The 17,912-nt window shown below is 39.5% G+C and overlaps 3 protein-coding genes across 3 annotated transcripts; 2 read left to right on the forward strand and 1 right to left on the reverse strand.

The window, feature by feature from the left end:
- The first annotated feature begins 837 nt into the window (after positions 1-837).
- syt5b (synaptotagmin Vb) lies at positions 838-7,253 on the forward strand. The gene is made up of 9 exons (XM_085416299.1): positions 838-980; positions 1,831-2,034; positions 4,684-4,859; positions 5,029-5,127; positions 5,451-5,618; positions 5,840-6,007; positions 6,116-6,230; positions 6,348-6,481; positions 6,566-7,253. The coding sequence occupies exons 2-9, from the start codon at positions 1,836-1,838 to the stop codon at positions 6,773-6,775; spliced, it is 1,269 nt and encodes a 422-aa protein (XP_085272425.1). The 5' UTR covers positions 838-980; positions 1,831-1,835; the 3' UTR covers positions 6,776-7,253.
- A 78-nt stretch (positions 7,254-7,331) lies between these two features.
- Positions 7,332-13,314, forward strand: dnaaf3l (dynein axonemal assembly factor 3 like). The gene is made up of 12 exons (XM_085416276.1): positions 7,332-7,405; positions 7,671-7,753; positions 9,377-9,483; positions 9,562-9,655; positions 9,754-9,902; positions 10,077-10,268; positions 10,375-10,497; positions 11,646-11,768; positions 11,886-12,021; positions 12,301-12,415; positions 12,571-12,645; positions 12,855-13,314. The coding sequence occupies exons 2-12, from the start codon at positions 7,672-7,674 to the stop codon at positions 12,994-12,996; spliced, it is 1,338 nt and encodes a 445-aa protein (XP_085272402.1). The 5' UTR covers positions 7,332-7,405; position 7,671; the 3' UTR covers positions 12,997-13,314.
- Positions 13,315-13,365: 51 nt separating this feature from the next.
- LOC146663463 (troponin T, slow skeletal muscle-like) lies at positions 13,366-17,912 on the reverse strand. The gene is made up of 12 exons (XM_085416292.1): positions 17,890-17,912; positions 17,788-17,801; positions 17,673-17,699; positions 15,136-15,154; positions 14,978-15,035; positions 14,772-14,888; positions 14,542-14,619; positions 14,334-14,447; positions 14,111-14,220; positions 13,892-13,982; positions 13,768-13,808; positions 13,366-13,442 (listed from the first exon to the last, which is right to left on the reverse strand). Exons 1-12 carry the CDS (start codon positions 17,910-17,912, stop codon positions 13,397-13,399), a joined length of 738 nt encoding a protein of 245 aa, XP_085272418.1. The 3' UTR covers positions 13,366-13,396.

Below are 17,912 nucleotides of genomic sequence, written 5' to 3' on the forward strand. Positions count from 1 at the left end.
ATTTCTTTTAAACTAAAATGGAAAATTTTTCTTTTCAAAAATACCCGTGTACGTGTGGACGTAGCCTTACTCTGTTCAAGTGTCATTTTGGTTCTAGTGGTTTGAGGTAGAACACTTGACAGATTAAGAAACCACAAGGGTTTGCACAGATTTTCCCAGGTTTTCACCAAGTGTGAAAACATTCGTAACTTGTGTTTGTGTGGTTTAATGTATTGCAGCATAAAATGTATTTTTTATTAATAAAATATCCTGAAATGCAGAGTTCTTTTAAGTGCCCGCCCTAACTCTATGTAAGGCAATTATGTCATGCTCATCTGTGCCCCCCCCAACAAAACAAAGGCATATATAAATATCCCTGCAGATTACTGTTTACAGTTTAATAAATATGCGTATGTGTTTTGTACAGTAAAATGGCAGGCTAAAAGGATGGGAAACTACATATCCACACATACATGCACAATATCCACTCGCAGTACAAGTTGTTGTTGGACGATCGACTGCGAGGGCAGCTATGCTGAGGAGATTAGTAAAGGGCTGGATGTACTACAATCTCTTGAGTCTAATGGATAAACACTGCCATCAGTGTAATAAACAGTTTTCCCCTGGCGCAAGGAAAAGCTTTGAATACTTCAACATGTTAAATTTACCAACCCTGCAACTACAACACGATAAAAGGTGAATGATGGTCTAAATTTTTCTTTAGTCAGACGTAAAGCAACAGATGTGTTGTCTGCCTTCTAATATCAGTAGGAGGGGGGGAAGTGGGGGGATTAAATGACAACATTTCTCTAGTGATTTGCCAGTGCTTTAGCTTTGGTGGAAAGGGTTGCAGGGAGCCTGCCAGTTCTAGTCAACAGCATACCCAAGGATTGATAGGTGTGCAGGGTCTTCAACAAGCCAGAGGAAAAGCTACAAGAAAGACACCGAACTAGAAGTTGCCTCCTTTTGGTGTTGACAAAATTAAAGGGAGATATCAACAGGTAAGATAAATATTCAGTAAAGTTTCAAACACTGTTGTTATGATTAAGTGGAAAAATCCTAAAAAAAAAAGGGTCTAAACTGAGGAGAAAAACATGCTGTATTTCTGTGTGTGTATTTTCTTCCTGTTGGCTTTGAAGAAACCAATTTAAAGGACCACTAATATTGCAGATTGTTCATTTTACATACTTTAGTTTCCTATTAGATATCACATCGTGTTTTCAATTTTAATAAATGTCCTTCAGTGATCATTTAATTTCATTAAGCTATATTCAATTTCAATGTTCAATTATTAAACACAGTAAATGGGTGCAGTAAAAATTACTTTTACTGCCATTTTTGTTTGCTTTTAAAATGGAAATACAGCTCATAATAACTACTTATTAAAAAATCTGTTTTTTCCAAAAGTTGCCTGTGTTCCACTTAACCTCATTTAAATATTGTTCTAAACAGTCAATATGACAGAAACAGTGGCTTTATGCAAGGCAAACCAAAGGATGATACCAACCCCTATTTTTTAAAGCTTTGAGAATCTGTGGTTTTGGATTAATATTGTAGAGGCATAGTTTAATCCAGTCCACAGCAGAGTCAGTGATGAGAGAGAAATGGGGATGGGCTGAACGTGGGAGTGAAAGCGTGGGCCACGAGATGGAGGAGAGCATGAGAGTAACAGAGGGATTAGGGTCAGCCATGTTGAGCATCTGGCTTAGAGTTGTCCTATGCTCTTCAACCTTCCTGCAACACATTAACACAGGGATTACACAGCATGCATGTAAAGTTGTGTTATCATTCAATGTGGCAGCCAACTTAAAAACAGCGTGAATAACTGTAGTAATTCTAATGTTTTGGCAGCTGACATGAGGCTGGTCGGTGCTGGGGTTCGAGTCCGGAGGGCCGCTGAGCCGTCTGAACCAGAATCGGAGGAAACAACAGAGCCTGCTCATCATGAGCACTCTCATTCAGAACACCATGAGCACTCACATACAGAACATCAACCTGGGCACGACTACAACCACATGAAGGAAAAGTTCATGAATGAGCTGAGTCATCTGTCAAGTAAGCTACTGCCACAATCTGCAAAATGATACAGAAATCCATAAACCAGTGATGACGTAAACTAAATGTGGCTATTGGGGAGGAAACTATCCCTGTGCAGACTTTACATTATGTCAAATTTATATTTATCAAAGGGATTTATAATTTATTTATCGAAAGGAGCCAGCTGAGGAGGTTCGGGCATCTGATAAGGATGCCTCCTGGAGTGAGGTCTGGGCTTCTCTACTTAGGCTGCTGCCCCTGTGACTCGGCTCCAGATAAGCAGAAGAAGATGGATAATATTTATCAATGTATTTACCAGTTATGTTTAGGAGTTATGTTTATAGTCTTCCACAAAAGTTCAAGCTACTGTAGATGTAAGGAGAAATTTCCAACACTAAATTGCTCTTTTTAACATAAGTGATGTGGCATAAAGAATGATTTCAAAGAACGTCAACAGTTTAAGTGTTTATGCCTACAATGACAAAACACGAAAACGTGCTTCTGAGTCATTTTGCCAAGAAATGAAGAACTACTGCTTATGATGCTAAGAGTAAAGCGTTTAATGAGCTTCTGCGGTTGGTGGAGCAACTAGTGGTGGCTGTGGGTTTACAGACTGTTATTATCTCAATGCTGACATGTGTGTTATTGACATAACACAACATTAGCAAAACATAGATAACAAAGTGCTTAAAATATAATTTTGAGAAAGTTTTAGTTATTGTGGTAAAAAGAAGAAATCATGATTTATTTTGACATTATGCATTACACCTTTGGTTCTGTCTCCAAGCTCATGAACAGCTGTTAATGTCTGAAGGGGAACTGCTATGTTTTGCTTTTACTTTCTGAAATATATTTATTGTTACAGTGGCAGATACTCATAAACAACCATGAGCAAAGTCTGAAAAAATGAGGTAATCACATACAAATAACTGTGAGTTATTTGACCTATTTCAGATCAAACATAAACTAAGCCTCTGCGCAAAGGCCCAGTATTAGAATATTTTGAAATTTAAATGAGGCGTCCACTATTCTAAGAATGCATTCCAGTGCAGAAATCTTATGCCATCTCTAATTCATTCATATGTTGCTTGGGAAATGGGAAATGGATTCACTGATTATTGAAACACGTGGAAACATAGATAAACGTTTTTGCCTCATAAATGGTATGAGGCAAAAATCAGGCTTTGTACAATTATAAAGAGCTTGAAAGGTAATATTTAATATGAACACCTTAATTCTGCAACACAGTCTGAACTCTCTTAAGCAGCTTTCTTGTAATTTCCTAAGTAGTCTTCAGAAATAGTTCTCTAGGCTTCTTGAAGGACATTTAAAGCTCTTCTTTGGAAGTTTGCTTCCTTTTGTTCTGTTCTCTGTCAAGATGATCCCACACTGCTTCAATAAAGTTGAGGTCTGGGCTCTGGGGAGGCCAGTTCGTGTGTGTGTGTGTGTGTGTGTGTGTGTGTGTGTGTGTGTGTGTGTGTGTGTGTGTGTGTGTGTGTGTGTGTGTGTGTGTGTGTGTTTAAATCCAGGTATACTTTTACTGCTAGTATGTTTGGGATTATTGTTATGCTGAAAAACAAAGTCTTTTTCCAGATGGTACTGCGTGGGTGATCAAAATCTCCAAGCACATTTTTGCATTCATAATTCCATCAGTTTTGACAAGATCTCCAACACCACTGGTTGAAATGGAGGCCCAAACCATGACAGAACCTCCACCGTGTTTTACAGAGGCCTGTGGACACTCACTTTTGTACATCTCTCCTGACTTCCTTTGTGTATACCAGGGGTCGGGAACTCCAGGCCTCAAGGACTGGTGTCCTGCAGGTTTTAGACCCTCGGTCAACACACCTGACTCAAATGATTAGTTCATTATCAGACTTCTGGAGAACTTTAAGACATGTTGAGGAGGTAATTTAGCCATTTAAATCAGCTGTGCTCGATCAAGGACACATCTAAAACCTGCAAAAATACTATTTTATGCCCATCAAACTGTGTTATCTTTGGCATTCATATATTCAACTAAAGAATTCCTTCTTTGCTAAATTATGTGTGTGGACAAAACACTAGTTCATCTATTGTGTTAGTTTTAGTTTTTTTTTCTTCTTGAATGCAAAAAGGCATTTGTTTGAAAAAGCCCAAATACAAGAACTGGACTGAAAATGAGTGAAAAAGAACCCAATGTTCACAGTCCTTCAGAAAGTCTGGAGAACTAATGCTCAAGACCTTGCTGCTCAAAATCGAAAATATCACAAATGAGGGGTGGCTCAAAACTTTTGCACATTACTGTAAAAAACAATTAGGTGGATAATAGGTCCCCTTGAACAATATTGTTATAACTGATTAACCTGATGCAACTGAACACTGGGAAAAAGTGACTTTCCCTAGTTTTTTTTGTAATTTTAAGATATAAAAAAGTTCAATCCTCTTCTTAAGGTACGAGATCAGCAAGCTTTTAAAAAACCTTCCATAGAGAGAATTGAAAAGTGAGGATATCAATCTGAAGTTCTGACTCATATTTGTTTAATGAGGTTTTGGTTGTTGTTTCAGCATTGTGTTAGTTCTGTGTATGTTAACAGCAAAGGCGGATCAGAGATTTCCAGCACTTTCATGATAACCATACTTCTATAACATCCACTGATGGGCCAACCCATATCTCTATTTTGGCAGTTCCCATGTGGGCAGTGGGAGCCATTGTTGTGGTGGTTCTGGTCTTGGTGGCATGCTTCATCTTCTGCATTTTTAAGAAATGCTTTGGTAAAAAGAAAAAGCCAAAGAAAGCGAGGGAGGGGAAGGCAGGTCGCCGCAGAAAGGCAAAGGAAGGTGAAGGAGAGACTGGAGAGAAGGTACGCCTATCACTGTATTATATTATCTTATCTTACCAGCTCAAGAACTACAAGAAAATCGTGTGTGTGTGTGTGTGTGTGTGTGTGTGTGTGTGTGTGTGTGTGTGTGTGTGTGTGTGTGTGTGTGTGTGTGTGTGTGTGTGTGTGTGTGTCTGTTTTAATCTTATAGGAGGGGGAGGTGAAGAAAGAAGGGGAGGAAGAGGAGAAAGAACAGGAAAAGTTGGGTAAACTGGAGTTTTCCTTGGACTACAACTTCACAGATGCTCAGGTAAGTCCTCCATGGAAATGTCAAAATTCCTACCCTTTTTCTTTTTGACCACTTAAACCACTGCAGACCAGTTCTGTCCAGATATATTAAAGTTCTGTATTTTTAAGTATTTCTATTTCATCTACCGGAACCAAATTCCTTGTATGTGTCTGCACATATACTTGGCCAATAAACACGATTCTGATTGTGATTCTGATTCATTTACAGTTTAGTTTAGATTTTTATTCCAGATAACTAAAACATTTTTCTCAACTAGTTTTAGTCTTTACTTATAGATAACTCTAATAACATTGATTCTGACACTTGATCTCTTTCCTCTAAAGCTCATCGTGGGTATCCTTCAGGCTCAGGACCTTGCCGCTATGGACATGGGGGGGACTTCAGACCCCTATGTCAAAGTTTTTTTGCTGCCAGATAAAAAGAAGAAGTACGAGACCAAGGTTCAGCGCAAAAACCTGTGCCCTGTTTTCAACGAAACTTTCATCTTCAAGGTACTACTTGTCCTTGTCGACTTGATGCTGTCAGGGTTTTGTCTTTGTCACAGCTCGAGTTGGTGCTTCGGGCTGTTGCTTTTCACGCTTCGCTGGGCACAAGTCTCCACTTCCTCTTCAGACTTTTCTTCCCCTTAATCAACCTCAATCTGTCCCTTCCCCCCAAAATACCAATGCAGTATGTTTTGAAATGTCTGTTATCATTTTCCCCCTCTTTTTAGATTCCATACGCAGAGCTGGGTGGAAAGACTTTGGTCTTGCAGGTTTTTGACTTTGATCGATTCTCCAAGCATGACATGATCGGTGAAATAAAGATTCCCATGAACAGTGTTGATTTGGGTCAGCCAATGCAACAATGGAGGGACTTGGAGAGTGGTGAGAAGGAGGAGGTACTGTATCTTTGTTTAAACATGTTTCAGCTCTTCAACCCTTCAATGCTAAACATCTGGATAATAACCCTTTTTCAATATTCTCTTCACAAAATTTTATCCCTGCAGGAAAAACTGGGTGATATCTGCATCTCATTGCGCTATGTACCCACTGCCGGGAAACTGACAGTGAACATCATGGAGGCAAAGAACCTTAAGAAAATGGATGTTGGAGGTTTATCAGGTAATCAGGCCTCATGATTTTATCAGTCAAATAAATGAAAAAATAAATCCCCAAGTATCATAAGGAATTGAAATAGACATGCATGATGCAACTCACCTTCACTTCCTCTTTCAAAAGACCCATATGTGAAGATTGTTCTGCAACAAAATGGGAAACGGATTAAAAAGAAGAAGACAACAGTAAAGAAAAACACACTCAATCCTTATTTTAATGAGAGTTTCAGCTTTGAAGTCCCCTTTGAGCAAATACAGGTACCTTTTATTACCGGTAATCAGTTTTGAAACACCAAGCACTGTGTGGACAAGCTTGTCATTTGTATTTCTTTTGCCTTTCAGAAAGTGCAGGTTGTCATCACAGTATTCGACTACGATAAACTTGGAAGCAACGACCCTATTGGAAAGACCTTTATGGGTTATGGAGCTACAGGAGTCGGACTGCGCCACTGGTCAGACATGCTTGCTAATCCCAGACGTCCAGTAGCCCAGTGGCACACTCTTCTGCCTGAAGAAGAAGTAGATGCGGCACTCAAAGCAAAACCTCGTTAGAGTCACACCTGAGTAGTGACTGCTGCCAATATGCTACTTGTTGGTAAACCCGAAGTTTTCTTAATTTCTATTTTCTCCTTTCCATTTTATTTCCTTTGAGACACATATTGCGTGTGTGTGTGTCTGTAGGTGTGTATATATGCACCTGTCAAGCAATGTTTGATATTTGGCTGTTATTAAAACCTTGTCTCCCCATATTTACCTCATACCATAAACCAAAGTGATTGTCTTTATAAGCCTAGAAACCACATATCTGTAAATGTGCATCTCTTGTGTAGGCCCATGCAAGGTTATGTTAAAAATTGATGAAAGAGAGTTTATTCACATAATTACTCAATGATGTGAACTTTGTTGTTTTTTAATGTATTTTGGGCCTTTTTGCTCACTTTCTAGTGTTGTGGTGCAATAAACAAATAAACCTACAATGGAATGTTTCACATTAATGCTCAGTTTCTTTTAATAAATTGAATAAACTTTAACAATGAAGGCACTCATAGAAGAGCGTACTGTGTAATTCACTCTTTTCACCAGTAGATGGTGTCTACGTAGCCAAAAGTGTTGCCTAGCAACAGAACCCAAACTTACTTTCAGCTTCACACTTTTTACAGCTGTCGTCAAAGAGTCGGTCGGGTGAGGTTTAACAAATAGTTTTTGATATTATCTAAGGTTTTTTAATTACAGAATTAAAGTCAGAGACACACTTATGCGTTTGAGCAATAGCTGTATTTTCAGGGCACCATTTAAAAGTTCTGTAGCAGTTGGCTAGCATTAGTTGAACTAAGCTATTTTATATTTTTACGGCTTTGTGTTAAGATATGGTCCCTTGCCTACCGCCGTTTGTTTTGTCTTGACGTAAACCAACGGGGTGCACGCCTTCGTTTGCCTTTCTTTGCAGTATGAGTGCTGGACGGGCATCTGAGGGTGCGGGTTGCATCACTTGGTGGGGCTTCAGTCCTGCACGCGACCTGCTCCATATCGGTAAGAGTCTTGGCTGCACGAGGATCCTGTGAGTGGGCCCGCGCACGTGCGTCAGAGCAGATAAAGGATTGTATGAGTTGCTTTGATGTTTTTCAAGAGTATTCATTTATTATGCTGCGTTGAGTGCATTTAAAAATAGACAGCCACGTTTTAGTTTCACACACATAAATACACAATACACGTGTGATATCTCAAAATTAGGTACAGTCAGTCGGGTTTTTTTTTTTTTTTTTAGGTTTTTTGAATAGAAAAAATAATGGTGTACTCATAAATATAGATTTATTAGTGTGCAATTCTAAATTTATTTTAAATTCCAACAAATAAAGAATTAAAGCATTAAAAATACATAGTGTAAGATGTCATGTTGCCTCTTGAATACAGTGATCCCGATGGACTGTTCTGCCTGATCTTATGTATGTGGCCAGAGAATTGCCACATATGTCTTATATCAGAGACAGAAAAGAAGTTAATTCTCAGGAGTTCATGTGCTGAGGAGGCAAGTTTTAATTAATGTTTGCACCTTCATACTCAAGATATGAAGAATTATTTTATTATCTGAGAAGGGATCCACTTCAACAATTAAGTGAAAGCACAAAAAGAGACAACACAATCAGCATCTGAATAAAAGTTCATCCTCTTCCTCCTCTCAAGCCCCATCTCCTGAACTGAAGTCAGGAAGACATGCATAAACATGCTTATTTATTCCTGATATTGCCGCAGTTACTGATCGTCAGCAGATTAAACATGCGACCCTCCTGTCTCTGGACAGCTGATGATGAACCAGCTAAACAAAAACACCAGCTGGTTATAAACTAGCCAAATGTACTTCTGAGGCTAATGGTAGGCCTCAGAAGTACATTTCCTCCCAATAAAGTGTTTGATTACATTCTCACATTGCATGAGAGTCCAACAATTCTGGATCCGCTTAAAAGAAAGTTTCACTAATGCCAGCTAACAGCAGCTAACAGAGGCAAAAATAGCACTGATGATCAATCATTTGTCACATTATAAGATAAGATAAGATAAGATAAGATAAGATAAGATAACCTTTATTAGTCCCACACGTGGGAAATTTGTTTTGTTTTATAATTGGTCACACTGATATAAATAGTGTTTATCACAGTTGGATCTTGGAGTTGATGGCAATATTTGAGTGAAGATGAGGCTGAAATGATTTAAAGACTGTAAAACAACTAAATGCATTTTTCAGTGAGTTTTTTGGTGCAGCTGTAGACAGTTTGTCTTCTGAAAATTTTGTGGAAATTTGTTCAAAGATTGAAATTTGACATTTGAAAGGTATGGTGTCTGATCCTTCCACTCAAAATCACACAAATCAACCTCGGTAAGTCGACCCAGAACTGGATACACGCAATGGATCAGCAAACTGTGTCATCCGTCAGTCGTGTTTTATCATCTGATACTGTATCCTACACTGTGTCTCTGTCAACTCTGTCAGTATCACAGGTCCATCAGTAAACATCTGACCTGTTTCTCCAGATTTCTATATTCAGTTTCTATCACCTACAGTTTGTCCCTGTCAGGTTAAATGTACTGAGGTTCCTTATCCAGCAACAGAAGCATAATATGTGTTTTCTCTCTCTCTCTCTCTCTTTCTCTTACTAGGCCCTGAGAGATGTGAAGGGGAAATGAATGTTTTACTGGTGGGCAGTGGAGATCCACGACATATTTTAAAGACGATTGCCGGTTTGCAAGACAAACAAAGTGTCCATGTGAGCCTAAGTCTTTTAAAACTGCAAATGGCTAACAATACTTTGAGCTTCAAATAACTTCTTTTTGCCACACTGCAGATATGGGTCATAGAAAACAACATGGAGGTGGTTGCCAGACAGCTGCTGCTCCTCTACCTGGCACTGATTCCCCAGGACAGCATGGGGATTAATGGTACATGGGAGTTGGATAAATTATTCATTTTATTAAAGCAAGATATGTTGTTGTCCATAAACCAGTGGGGTTTTTTAATCCTTATTTTAAATCTTTAGAGAAGACCGAAGTTTTCCTAGAGGTGTTTGGAAACGCAGAAATCCGCAGTCAGGCAGAGGAAGTACTGCAACGTGTAGCATCACAACTTTCTCTGTCTGTTACTGAAACAATGGCAACGCATGCCTGTCTGAACACAACTCTCCTTAAGGTACAAACATCTGCTGAGGGAGCTTATTTTTACCTAAACAGCCAGACATTGCAGCTTGCTCAGTATAACCTGTAGTGCACTGCACATAATCATTAAAATTTGTAAGTGTAAGTGCTTTACACATTCAGAAAAAGCTTCAAAATTTTATTCACTGAGTATGGACACTTTTTACAGTTTAAGGAGCGAGACGAACTGGACATGATATTTAAGTCATGGATCCAAACTCGGTCTTCATCACCAGAGCGTCCTGCTCCTATCATGTCCAAAGCTTGGGATTATCGAGTCAGGCAACACCTCGGGACACGCTATGACTCCAAGAAGGGCTGCTTTGACTGGGATCTTACAATGAAGCTTCATGAGAAAGGGGTATCTGAGTACTTTCTGCACATTCCTCTGGTGTGGCCAGAGATTTTGCAAATAAAAAGTTGGTTAAAGAAATTCAAATATATGTTTGTGTCCTGGTTGTCTGCAGTGTGGCGTCATCAACAGACAGCAATACATGCGATGGAGGGAACAGGGACTGGCATTCGAAATGAGGGAAGGCGTCTATCAAATAACTAATCCTAGTTTGCTGTCTTCAAGAGTCTTTAGTCAGGTAATTACATATCGTTTTTTTCTACATCGCTCTTCTACAGTGCCGTGAATTTTTCCCTTCAATGATTTTTTTTTGTCACGTGTTTCACATTTGGGATCATTAAAGAAATCTTAATATTCGACCAAGATACACTGTGTGGATAGAATATGCAGTTTTTAAATTATGATTTCATTTATTAGGAGGAAAAAAAACTATCCAAACATGCCTGGCCCTGCTTGAAAAAGTCATTGTCCTCGTATTGTTTTAATTCAGCCACTGGAGGATTTTAAGTATGAACAGACTTGTTTAAAGCTTGTCAAAGTAACTCAGTCTGATTTTAGTCCAGACAAACCTTCCAAAAAGTTCAGCTTTTGACTCATCATCAAGATGTTTTTTGGCAAACATGAGAGAAGCCTGTTCTTTTTGGTCAGCAGTGGTTTTCATCTCGGGGCTCCTGTGGATGCCATTTCTGCTTAGTCTCTTTCTTATTGTTGAATCATGAACTCTGACCTTAACTGAGGCAAGTGTGCCCTGCAGTTCTTTAGATGCTGTTCAGGGTTTTTTGTGCCCTCTGGATGAGTCATCTATGTGCTCTTGGAGTAATTTTAGTAGGCTGGCAAGGTTCACCCTGTTTCATGTTTTCTTCATTTGTGGATAATAAGGACTCTAACTGTGGTTCACTGGAGTCCCAAAGCCTAATAAAATTCTTTGTAACCATTTGTAGATGATAGATAGAGAAGCCTGCTCTATCTATCACCTAAACAGAACAGACAGGTTCTGTTTAAATGATTTCATGATCCAGCAGGTCTGGCATTAATCAGGCCTGAGTGTGAAGGAGAAGAAATTCAACTCAGCCATAAAGAATGTGGTTATCACAGTTCATTCATGATTCAACAAAAGGGGCAATGCCTTTTTCACACAGGGCCAGATAGGTAAGCATAACGTTTTTTCCCCTAATAAATAAGACCATCATTGAAAACCTGCATTTTGTATTTACTCGGGTTATCTTTGTATTATATTTAAAATGAGTTTGCTGAACTGAAACATGTAAGTGTGACAAATGTGTGAAAAACCATATCAAGAAATCAGGAAGGGGCCAGCTACTTTTTCACTTCACTGTAAACAGTAAGTTGATGAAGGAAGCTAATTTTGGTCATGTGTCTGTACAGAAAGGAGACAAAGTATCCATCAGGGGATACTGGGGAGACATTGTTTCTAGTCCCTACCTGTCCTTTGGCATTGAAACTGATGACAAGAGTCTGCTGAAGACACAGAATGGGCAACCCATTAAGGTAAAACATACAAAGTTTTCTGTCTTTTTCTGTCTTCATTGCTGGAATCAGTGTGCGCACATCTCTAAACACATTACTGTCTGTCTGTTGTCATCCATCCTGTTCTCACATCCACAGACCGCCCAGGATATCTCTTTCGCAAATCTGCAAGGATTGTTCCAGTCCCTGTCCAGCAGACGGGGCTGCCCTACTACTTCTCAAACATACACCGATGCAGAGGACGACACATCCATACGGACTGTCAGTATTAAAGGTGAAATGCTAAAAGGCCTTCAGCTTTAGCTTTGATTAAAACCAGAGTGTAAAACCACTGTGACAAAAAGACCCTTAAAGTGATGTGAAAGGTTGGTTTCTATTTTTATATGTTCTTTCATTTTGTTCTTTTGGACAACTTTAAGAGAAGTTTAAAGGGGAATGAGGTGCTCCAGCTATTTACTGTATTACTTCCTGTCTTCATGCAATATGTTTTGATGTTTCATTTCCAGAAAATAGCAACTAAAACCAGCACTGCGTTTTCTCTAATCCCATTCAGACTTGATGTATCCAAATGGGATCTCTGTCACCTTCCTGCCTTTGGACTCATTTCACAAACTGCCTGAGAAACAGAAATATTCCCAATTCTTCAACACCATTTACTTCTCCGCCAGGTGGATTTTTCTTTAAATGAATACGAAATATATTAAGTCATCTTGAAAAAATATTCCTTTAGCATCCAGTCACCTGGACTGCACACTACTGATATAACTGCTGACCATGTTTCGTTCTCTGTGCTTTTGCTTCCTTCTCTGCCTCTGCTGTAAAGCTTTGTGCACCAGTTGGGCCCGATGATGAGACAGATTGCAGCACCAGACGCTGTGCTTGTCGTGGAGTTGGCCAAGTGAGGGTTTTTTTAGTAACACAGGGCTCGTTACCATGGCCACCAGGACTACAGTGACTGCCGTGTATCGGCATTTGCATATGGGATATTTTGAGTTTGCCACATATTCCTTATAATTCAATTGTGACACTGTTCTTGAAAGTTAATAGCGACAGCGATTGCCATATTTGGATTCACAGTGCATTCCTGTGTCATTATGTGTGTCTCAGGTACATTTTGGATCTGAATAAAGAGCAAGAAGCTGGCTTTGCAAAGAAAGTAGAGGACATCGCTTTAGAGGCTGGATTTGAACCTTGGCATGAGGGGACCAGTAATGACGTCCACGCCGTCTTCGTACAACACATAAAGTAGAGATGTTCGTATCGCAGCATAGCTGTTTACCAAGATGCGAGAGACACTTAGCATAATAAAGCCATACAACAGAGACATTTCACATCTTGTTTATCAGCAGTTTGCAAACCAACTAGGAGGAGCTGTCAGATGCTTCAGATAATAATTCATATTTGTTTGGTAGCAACTATGAATTAATAATATTTCACATCTTGTTTAAATGAAACCATTACAGCAGTTCAAATATATTTATATGTGTATTTTAATAGCCACAAATGTAAGTATAAGTTGATGTATTCAAATAAACCCTACAGGAAGCCATTATTTGAACACTGCAAAGGTGCTGGAAGTTTGTCCTGGAACTAGTGAACCATCCTCTTGTTTGTTTATGCTTCCTGTGTGTGTCTGTGTGTGTATGAGGTCACTTCCAACGTCCTCCAACTTTTCCCTTGCCATGTCCCTTTTTGCTGCATTAAGACAAAAGAAGATTAAAAGGAGATCGTAAACAGTAGTTCACAGGAGATCAGCGAAATGTAAGAGAGTAAAGTAGTGCTAGTTCCTCTTTCTGCTCTGTCGCTTTATTTAAATATATTAAATAAAGTGTGTGTGTGTGTATCCTGTTCAGAAAGTAGCAAGATCTTAGATTATTGTGTTTCCTGTGCGTGTGTGGTTGTTGCCAGTGACCTGTGAAATCTTTGCATAGTCAAAGATGTGCAAAGAGTTGATCTACCTACAACCCTGCACTTAGCTCCCTTGTTTTGTGGGTAGATTGAGACAAGCCGTCTGACTCACAATTTCTGAGCGTGTTGGATCCTGTTCAGGAGGACATTGATCTGAAAAAGAAAAAGTACATAAGAATATAATGTCTCCGATTTCTAATATAAAAATCTTAAATATTCCCAAGTAAAGGGCTAACCTCATATTTCTGTCTCTTCATCTTCTCAGTCAGATCAAACTTTTCTGACTCCAGCTGGTGGATCCATTCCCACATCTCCTTGGCTCGCTCTCTAAAACACAAAAGGCATTACAGCTTGTGTCTAAGGCTTAAACAATTGTTTGCCTCAGGCTTATCCAGCTGATATATCTATAACATGTAGCTAAATAAAAATGTAATCCAGTGAAGGCTTTAACTGACCTCAGGCCATCCTCTTTCAGGCTCTCAATTGCCAGTGGCTTGCGTCTTTCTGCCAGTGTCTTCTTTTTGATTTCCCTTGCAGTTTGTCTTTTACCCCGTTTCTGCTCTGCCTGTAAGAAACGACCGCTCTTGCCCAGTCACATCAGCCTAGAAATGCACCTCACATATCTGCAGAATATAGCGGTACGCCTGCCCACAAATGAATCACTTGAATCCCTCTGACCTTTGCTAGGAACCCTCCAAAGTGAGCGCCCATGTTGGAGAGAACTTTCTTCTTCTTGGCCTCATCATCTGCTCTCTTCTTTGCCTCTTCATCCTCTTTCCTCTGCCGCTCCTCCTGAGTTGCATCGTCACTTAAATTATTCTTTTCTTTGTTGGATTATTGATATTTTCATGGAATAAGCAACATATGTGTTAACATATTTCATTACCGCTATCCGTGTTTGTCTGTCCCGCTCTTTTTCAGCCCTTACACGCTGCTGCTCAGCTCTTTCTGCCCTCCGGCTTTCCTACATTGAAAAAAAAAAAACAACTCTGCTGCTTTACTCTCTATTAGCCTGAATGGTGACTGCACCCTGACAAATCCCTTTTTCATACAAACAAGTGAGGGGAAAATAGACAAACATGCAAAACAAGAAAATAGTATGGGGAAGGGCATTACAATTCTTGCTTTGAGTCCAATCAATTCCTCTTCTTCTTTCTTCCTCTGCTCAAAGTGGACCTCAATCAGTGTCTGTAGTTCCAGAAGATCTTTTTCCATCCTTTTCCTATGGATATCCTAGCATGGGAGAAACTTACTGGGATTACTTATGTTTGGTTTTCGTGTAATGTATTTCTTTTCTTAAACAATGATATTAAGGCACTTACATCAAAGTCAACCCTCTCTCCCTCTGGGATTTTTGGTGCACCGAGTTGCGTAAGTGGCCTGTAAAACCACATGAAGGCGTACTGATTTGCTATGCTTTGTTTTTTACTAATCAAATCATTTTGAAAGCTCACAGCATAATATTCTTGTATTTTCTTACTTGTATTTGGGCCGTTCTTCTTCAGTATGGCAGCCAGAAAAGTAATGAAACAGTAAATCAGTTATTATCATCATTATTATTATTGTTGTTATTGTTATTAGAATAATCAAAAATACATCTTGAAACAGAAAAGCTCAAGTTAAACCAAGTTTATATCAGACAGGAAGCTGTTTATCTTTATCTTATTCTAACCATCTCACACTCGACGTCGCAAAGACAAAGGAGTTGATAGTGGACTTCCGGAGGTGCAGAGAAGTACACACCCCCATCACCATCAACGGCGCTGCTGTGGAGAGAGTGAGCAGCTTCCGGTTCCTTGGTGTACATCTGGCTGAGGATCTTACGTGGTCAGTACACACAAACAAAACAATGAAGAAGGCGCAGCAGCGCCTCTTCTTTCTCAGGAGACTGAAAAGATTCGGCATGAGCCCCCGCATCCTCAGGACCTTCTATCACTGTGCCATTGAGAGCATCCTCACTGGATGCATCACCACCTGGTATGGCAACAGCACCGCCTACAACTGCAAAGCTCTCCAGCGAGTAGTGCGGTGCTCTGAACGGATAATTGGAGGTGAGCTTCCCTCCCTCCAAGACATCTACAGGAAGCGGTGCCTGAGGAAAGCGGGGAGGATCATCAAGGACTCCAGTCACCCCAGCCATAAACTGTTCAGACTACTTCCATCAGGAAGGAGGTTCTGCAGCATCCGATCCCGAACCAGCAGACTGAGAGACAGCTTCTTCCACCAGGCCATCAGACTGCTGAACACTTCATAGACACCTCAGCTTCACTACTGGAACTTTAACATTATGCACTCCATACTGTACAGTAATGCCACTGTTTTGCACATGTCTCAACTATGTATATTTTTATATATTTTATTTTATTGTTTACTCTATTTAATTTGTAAAATATGTGTATACACACACACACACACACACACACACACACACACACACACACGTAGAAAAATATTTAGTATACACATCCAGAAATGCATATACTATTATATATTGTACATATATTTATTAGTTTCAGATGTAGCCATTCTTGTATTTTGCTTGTTTACGTTATTGTATTTTGCACAACTCTGTTGCTTGTGAAGCTCGCACACAAGCATTTCACTCACATGTGCTGTACCAATGTACCTGCACATGTGATGTGACAATAAAAGTGATTTGATTTGATTTGATTTGTTGGAACCTCCCTGCAATTCATTTTCATTTACTGTTTGAATCAAGCTGTTTACCTTCTTTAAAGCTCACTTTCTTCATATTGGCAGCCACTAACAAGCAAAACAGCATGCAGGTGAGTCTCTTATGCTCACCTCCAGAGATTAAAATGTTAAAGATTCCCACATAGTACACAGCCAAGAGTGGAAATAAATGAAACAGAGGAGTCAAGGAGGCCATCTATGTCCAGCTTGAACAGCCGTCATTAAGTAGAGGTGGTGGCCTATGACACCATTTGTCAGCTACTTGGAACACAGTCTTGAGATCCTTTCCCATGCGATTCAACCCCAACTCACACCTCGACCCATGTGACCTTTATAACTCGTATGGTGAGGGTGGGAAAAAAAATTCACAAATGTTACAGATGTTTCTAACGACTCACATGATGAAAGAGCAGTTCAACTCAGCACTCTCTAAACCACCTCCAAGGTGACAGCCCCACCTTTGCCAGCTTTGCCTCTCCAAAGCATGAAATGGACATGCATGCAAAAGTTGCAGAACCAGAAAGGGGAGATAATATATTTAACCCTGTGAGACCCAACCCATCAAAAAATAGCCAGAAATTTCAGATTTTTTGGAACTGAGATGTTCTTATAACAAAATCCACAATTTTTTTTCTGTATCATGTTTATGATATATTTATTATATATTTTTTGTATCGCATTTGATAAATTGGGCGTGTTTGGCAACTTTTTGTTAACAACAATGTTAATTTTAGAGGAAAAAAAAGAGTTTTGTCCATAACATTTTGAAATTATGGCAAGTATTGATCATGTTGATGACATAGAGGTCTCAGAAATTCATGTAGCAAATATGATACAAATGGCATTATAGGGTTAAAACCAAGAAGTGGCTAGTGAGCAAGGAATGTATGAAGTATGCTAGGTCCTTAATCACCAGAAATAATTAAGCTAGGCGGCTAATGTGTATTTACATGTAAATCTGTTAGTAATGTCTGTTTAAATGCTTTCCGATCATTTTCATGTTTGCTTTAAATAAAATATCTCCCTCTGCTGGTGCTGCAGCTTACAGGCTACCTCAACATGCGTGTCCAAATGGACCAGCGCATCTATTACACGTTTTTCCGTGATACTGGGTTGTGCACTAAGGTAGTGATTATGGACTACCCACAGAAATACAGAATCAACACGTAAACATTAAGTCAATTACAGGATTTAAACCATATTCGCAATTGTGTGGGTCTATGGGGTGTCTCTACTACTGGATTGCTAAAACAGCTGGTAGTTGATCTGTTATCTCCAAGGTATGCTAAATATAATCAACCCACACTGAGCCTTCAGTCTCACCTCCCTCTCCCTGCTCCTCATCTTCTTCTGGAGAAAGAAAGAGTCACAGTCTGATTGAGTTGAGATATGAATTGCAGCTTATATATTTATTAAATGAAAGAATTGCTGCCCTTACCCTCGTGATGCCCTCTAAATCAAAAGGAATTGAAAGAATGCATTAGACGTGCCATAAAACACAAGTTAATGAATTAGAACTTTCTGGACTGGATCGACTCACCCGTGTTCATCTAAGTAAGACAT

Source organism: Rhamphochromis longiceps, linkage group LG8, assembly GCF_057381845.1.
Source record: "Rhamphochromis longiceps isolate RC_006_pf linkage group LG8, R_longiceps_female_GT1.1, whole genome shotgun sequence".
In the NCBI taxonomy this organism is placed as follows: Eukaryota; Metazoa; Chordata; class Actinopteri; order Cichliformes; family Cichlidae; genus Rhamphochromis; species Rhamphochromis longiceps.

Excerpts from the sequence above, each read along its gene's own strand:
- syt5b (XM_085416299.1), top strand. The coding sequence starts at position 1,836 with ATGAGGCTGGTCGGTGCTGGGGTTCGAGTCCGGAGGGCCGCTGAGCCG. Across the intron at positions 2,035-4,683 it reads TGAGCTGAGTCATCTGTCAA|TTCCCATGTGGGCAGTGGGA; the intron begins GTAAGCTACTGC and ends CTATTTTGGCAG. Across the intron at positions 6,231-6,347 it reads GGATGTTGGAGGTTTATCAG|ACCCATATGTGAAGATTGTT; the intron begins GTAATCAGGCCT and ends CTCTTTCAAAAG.
- dnaaf3l (XM_085416276.1), top strand. The coding sequence starts at position 7,672 with ATGAGTGCTGGACGGGCATCTGAGGGTGCGGGTTGCATCACTTGGTGG. Across the intron at positions 9,484-9,561 it reads AAGACAAACAAAGTGTCCAT|ATATGGGTCATAGAAAACAA; the intron begins GTGAGCCTAAGT and ends GCCACACTGCAG. Across the intron at positions 10,269-10,374 it reads TGAAGCTTCATGAGAAAGGG|TGTGGCGTCATCAACAGACA; the intron begins GTATCTGAGTAC and ends GGTTGTCTGCAG.
- LOC146663463 (XM_085416292.1), bottom strand. The coding sequence starts at position 17,912 with ATGTCTTACTTAGATGAACACGG. Across the intron at positions 14,889-14,977 it reads GAGAGAGGGTTGACTTTGAT|GATATCCATAGGAAAAGGAT; the intron begins GTAAGTGCCTTA and ends CTCCCATGCTAG. Across the intron at positions 14,448-14,541 it reads ACAGACAAACACGGATAGCG|GAGGAGCGGCAGAGGAAAGA; the intron begins GTAATGAAATAT and ends GATGCAACTCAG.